General features: G+C 36.5%; 1 protein-coding gene across 10 annotated transcripts in view; it reads right to left on the reverse strand.

Annotated features, from left to right (window-relative positions):
- The window catches only part of LOC137245163 (tumor protein D54), a 90807-nt gene extending 88678 nt beyond the window's left edge, over window positions 1-2129 (reverse strand). For 3 of the 10 annotated variants that reach the window (XM_067775384.1, XM_067775383.1, XM_067775386.1), the window contains exon 1: window positions 1912-2125. In XM_067775384.1, coding sequence (XP_067631485.1) covers window positions 1912-1921 — 10 coding nt within the window. In that variant the 5' untranslated portion in view covers window positions 1922-2125. Of the gene's footprint in view, window positions 1-1911 lie in introns of all 10 variants that reach the window. The other 7 variants (XM_067775387.1, XM_067775385.1, XM_067775382.1 and 4 more) reach the window with 4 other exon arrangements.
- Window positions 2130-6000: the final 3871 nt, after the last annotated feature.

Below are 6000 nucleotides of genomic sequence, written 5' to 3' on the forward strand. Positions count from 1 at the left end.
TATATGATAATAACAAGGAGGAATATCAATAAGGATGATATAGCCGAGCTAAAAATAAATGATGAAATCATACAAGGAGTTAACAGCATAAAATACTTAAGACTAAATATTTATAATAAACTCAAATTTGAAAATCGTGTAAATTGTGCAATTGGAAAAGTTGCTAATAAAATAGAATTCATGCAGAGAACAACTAAATTCATTCAAAAAAAGTACAAAATAATTTTATACAAATCAATTATAGAACAACTTCGTGTACGGCCCGTCCAATCTATTCATAATATCGGATAAAGTAGACAAGCTCCAAAAGCTACAAAATAGATGCATGAGATTTATTCTTCAGAAACCTAGAGATACACGAACGGCTGACATGTTGAAGACTTTAGACTGGTTAAGTGTGAAACAAAAGATTTTTTTCCACGCCATGAAATTCATATTTAATATCAAACATGGAAATGTACCTGAGTATTTAAATAAAAATATAGCATTAGTTGAGCAAACTCACAACATAAATACGAGGAACAAACATAATTTCAAATTGCCCTTTTTAGAACTGAAATTGATCAACAGAATATTTTCTACAAGGGTCTGAAAAGTTACAATGATATGCCTATGGATATAAAAAATTGCAGCCAAATAAGTCTTTAAAACAAAATTATATGAATATTGTAAAACCTTAGCTATACGATAGAAACTGTAATATATTCCAATTTAAGAATTAGGCTTCTGGCCGTAATAAATAAATAATAATAATAATACTATACAACTAAGGGCCACTCCCCTTTAAAACCCTCATTAGGCGTCCACCTATATAACAAAGGCCCACTCCCTTTTAAAATACTCTTTAATACCTTCCATTTGATAGCTGTCATAAAACACATTCCAGGGTTACCCTAGGTTCATTTTCCTACATGGTTTTTTCCTTATTTTGTCTCCAAAGCTCTCAGCTGAGTATGTAATGTTCGGTTCCTTACTTGTTATTATTCAATATACTCTCCTTTCACTTCGATACACTTCTTTGCACGCTAATACAATTTGTCAAATGAGTCGGAATTGTCCTTTTTAGGAACCTTGCCAAGGTTGGTCGGCCGTCACCTTTTGAATGCGGTTAATTGAGTTTTATTTATTTTAGTAAAAATTTGTAAGAAAATTTTATGAAGTCCTTTACATTTTTCGGGGGCCCCCTTAAATCGGGGGCTCAGGCAACTGCCTATTGTGCCTACTAGTTAATTCGGCCCTGATAGTATGTATTATAAATATTTATTAGCATTTAAGCAACATTTAAGGTGCTGGCATTAGTTAGATGAGTTAAAGGAAAGAGCGAGAGACAAAATTATCGTAAAACAAAGACTTCACACGAGCAGCCAAATGAACCCTACCACAGACTTTAGAAAGGGTTTACCTGCGCCTAATGCGTTTGTTTTCATGCAAATTTATTATTATTAATTTTATGCTTGCAACAGCTGGCTTTTAGATTGTACAAATGGCACTACAACAACATGCCACGTAGTTGAAACTTACAATAATTTTTATTTTTGTAGGAATACTGTTATTGCGGTAGTTTTTGCATTTGTTAATTAAAAATTAGAGATATCGAAACATACAGAATATAAAAGTTATAACCCGATTATTATGGGCTTTCACACCAAGAGCAATATTCGGTCGGCCGGTCAAAGTCGAGGTGACTCATTTTCGCTGCCAAAGGCACTGCTTCCTACTCTTCGCTACCCAAATAAAATTAAAAAGACTTTTTTTTTACTTTTTATCAGTACTTAAATGTTATACTACTTTGAAAGCTAGCCTAGGCGATAAAGCAAAATATACATCCAACCTGTTCTCAACAAATATATGTACATACATAGATGTGTAATTTAATTCCAAGATGCTTATTGCAATTGGAAATTCACTTACGATCTTCCATTTTTCGCTGCTCCTACAGTCTTCTTAGCGTATGCAAATTTGTTGTTTTTCTACAGCTTCAATTTTCTTTGCGCAAGAATTTGAAAGTTAGTAAAATGATTTTATAATTAACTTTGATTAGCTATTTGATTCTATTATTATTCTCTGTTCTTTTTTTGTAGATAAGCAATTCTCTTCTGCAAAGAAATCTGCTATTTTTCTATAACTAACGAGTTAATTTATTCGTTATATTTGACAGCTATACAGTAATGCCACATAGCCGAGAAAAACAGTTACAAAAAATTTTGTATATTGCCCATTATTATACTCGCATGTGAAACTGTGCTTCGAGCTTTCCCGTGTTTGATATAATATATCGTATTATGATGTTTATGTTATTTGATTTCTCTATTTGACAACTGTCAATAATATTCTTATTAATTTGAAGAATAAATAAATAAATAAATAAATATAGTCCCTCAAGAGTTGTTTTCCACAAGTCGGTTTTCCAGCATTCAACTTTAAACTTTATAAAGTCTTTGGACGAAATTTTACTCATTTTTGTGGGACTTCCGTAGGCTGGCTCCGATAAATGTGCTTTCTTAAGAGCCTGGCAAACTTGCGATATTAATATCCATATAAAACAGCTGACCCAGCCAATCTTCTGAAAATGTTGTTGTTGTAGCAGTGCTTCGCCCCATCCAATAGGTGTGACCGATCACAAATTGTCATCAATATCCTCTAACGGGAGTCCAAGGAAACTTGCTGTTTCAACAGGGGTAGACCATAATTAGAGGGGTGTTAGAGGCGTTGGTTCCACATTACAATTAAAGAGATGGTTGGTGATAAGTGGGGACACATTGGAAGCAGGGCATACATTTTGTATGTTGGGGTTGATTCTGGATAGGTTAGAGTTTAACCTGTTACAGTATCCAGATCGAAGTTGAGCTAGAGTGACTCGCGTTTCTTTGGGGAGTGTGCGCTTCTCTTCCCAAGTTTTGGGTATAGCTCTTTGAGTACTGGATTCACCGGGCAATTCCTGGCATAAAGGCCCGATGCCTGTTTGTGAAATTCACTGAGGACCTGCTTGTGTTTTTTGGTTTTATATGGTTGAGTTCTCAGGTGCCGTATTTCCTCATAATGCTTACGGAGATGACTCCTTAAGCCCCTGGGCGGTGTTGGCTCATCAAGCAGATGTATGTTGGGATGCCCAGGTTTCTGGGTATTTAACAGGAACTGTTTGATTAGCATCTCATTTCTCTCCCTGATGGGGAGTATTCTCACCTCATTATGTAGATGGTGTTCTGGGAACATAAGAAGACAGCCCGTGGCGGTTCTGAGAGCAGTATTTTGGCAGGCCTGTAGTTTCATTCAGTGAGAAGTAATTGGCTAATGCTGCTATATATAACGGCCCAGCCACAACCGTACCATAGCCAACCAATTGGTTTTTATATTTCGCCATATCCATAACACATAAATATTTGAGTTGGTATATTCATTAACCTTTTGGGTATTTTATGCTTTGTTTTGGATACTATTTTACTTAGTGACTTATTAATTGTGCAATTGATTTTAAATTTTTTGGATTTTCTTTTTTTTACGAAATTATCACATTTTTTACGTTAACGCACCAATACCCGATGCCAATAGATATTTTTGTGCACGCCGGTAACATCGCCACAATCAAGCAAGATGTTGCATTTATTAATATAAACGAATTTCTGACTTAGCTATTGAAGTTTTTTCGCCATGGCCATTCGCATACAAAATTTCGCAAAGCATGTTATAAACACTATCGCTATAAGAGAGAAATATTTTCTGACATATGTTGTGTTCTATTCATTTGTTAAATTGCAGTTTTTAACTTTGAAAAATGTTGGAAAGGCACCAAAGAAGGAGATAAATAATTTCACTTGCAAAGTGTGAAAGGACTCTTAGCCAAAGCAAATGTGGAATTCTTCTTCTTATGCTTTGCTTGCAACAAAACTTGGGAGTTGCCTACTTTTACATGAGAAATGTTGCCAGTGTCGCTCGATCTGCCGTTCTCCATAAAAATACGTGCAATCTACTCACCATTCATAAGTTTGCGTTAAACGTATCTATACAAAAAACTGCCTATGTGACGGGGCTTTAAATGGGCCAATTTTTTTATTAAAAAACATCTCAAAGTAGAGAAAATCATTCGCTCTGGCATCACGGCAAGAATTCGCCATTAGTCTCTTATAACGAGTTGGCACAGCTGGAACAGGCTGATTGAGATGAAAACAATTAAATATGGGGTATGTTTTAAGAGAAAATCAGTGTTATTTTTGTGAAGGACGTCTTTCTAGGGTCGAATCCAAGGCGAATTCAGGACCAGGTGGTGTTATCCCATCAGCTGATTGGTTCTTCTTGATAATTTTCCATACAAAGCCTTGTACAACAAATGCCGTCTTTCAGTGAGTTTTACAGCGCCGGCTCACGCTCATTTCTCACCGGAATGCTCTGGATCATTGAGAGACTTGAGAAGCAGATGTGAAATTTTCGCACAAGTGAAATGTTATAGGCAGATGTCGTCGCTGTTTTTCATTTAACTCATACGGCGAAAGGCTAAGCAGCGACATCAATTTTTGAAAAAGTAGGTATATTAAAGACCGCGTTGCCAACCTAAAAAGAAGTAATTAACAAATTATCTGGCTCACAAATTGAACCAGACTTCTATCTGGATTTATCTGGCTCAAATCGTTGTTGTTGCATTTACATGCAAAATTATTTATCTGGCTCAGGATTTTGCCACCGGATGATAGCTAAAATGTCAATTAATCGAAATCTATGAAAATTTTCTTTTGACATTCTTCTGCACGGCGAAATGTTTGAATTCGCTTTGCCACCACCTGGTATAGAACCGCCTTGGGTCCAATGTTTTTGTTGTTGTTGTTGTAGCGATAAGGTTGCTCCCCGAAGGCTTTGGGGAGTGTTATCGATGTGATGGTCCTTTGCCGGATACAAATCCGGTACGCTCCGGTACCACAGTACCATTAAGGTGCTAGCCCGACCATCTCGGGAACGATTTATGTGGCCACATTAAACCTTCAGGCCATCCTTGGGTCCAATCATATCGTACTACTTTCTTTGTATTACCTATACACCAAGGCGAATTCAGTATAGATTCGCCTTGTCAAAGGCGTTGTATGGAAAATAATCAAGAAGAAGGAATCTGCTTTTGGGATAACAATAGATGGTACTGAATTCGCCTTGCACCAAACTTAAGTATTTTGATATTATTTGAATATTAACTGCCTTTTTAAACGGTTTTATTTAGCTTGACTTGACAGGCATGCACGCATGCACGGCCGTTGTGAACGAATTTTGTATTTGAAATTTAAGTAACTTCCCGATAAGCTACAAGCTTGAAACTTGGAATATAGTTCAGAACCCGATAACAATGCGCTAGGTGGTGCAAGGATCGAGATATTCACAAAAATCGTATTTGTGGTCCGATATGGCTCATATTTGGAACACATAATAGATACAAGAATAGAAAGCGACCTATAAAAAAAATCTCCGCTAGGTGGCGCAAGGATCGAGATATTGACAAAAATCGTGGTCCGATTTGGCTCATATTTGGAACACATAATACATACAAGAATAGAAAGCGACCTATGAAAAAATCGCCGCTAGGTGGCGCAAGGACCGAGATATTCTCAAAAATCGCTCATATTTGGAACACATAATACATACAAGAATAAAAAGCGACCTATGAAAAAAAATCGCCGCTAGGTGGCGCAAGCATCGATATATGCACAAAAATCGTATTTGTGGGCCGATTTGCCTCATACTTGGAACACATAATACATACAAGAATAGAAAGCGACCTATGAAAAAAATCGCCGCTATGTGGCACCAAGATCGAGATATTCAAAAAAATCGTATTTGTGGTCCAATTTGGCCCATATTTGGAACACATAATACATACATGAAAAGAAAGCGACCTATGATGCCCGATTTGGCTCATATTTCGAGCAAATATTACATACAGTCCAGTAGAAGTGACATCAAAATATTTTGGAGTTGGAGGAGGACAAGCATACGTGTCGCAGAGTCGAGTAAAGTCTTAGGAAG

Source organism: Eurosta solidaginis, chromosome 3 (assembly GCF_040869045.1).
Source record: "Eurosta solidaginis isolate ZX-2024a chromosome 3, ASM4086904v1, whole genome shotgun sequence".
Lineage (NCBI taxonomy): Eukaryota > Metazoa > Arthropoda > Insecta > Diptera > Tephritidae > Eurosta > Eurosta solidaginis.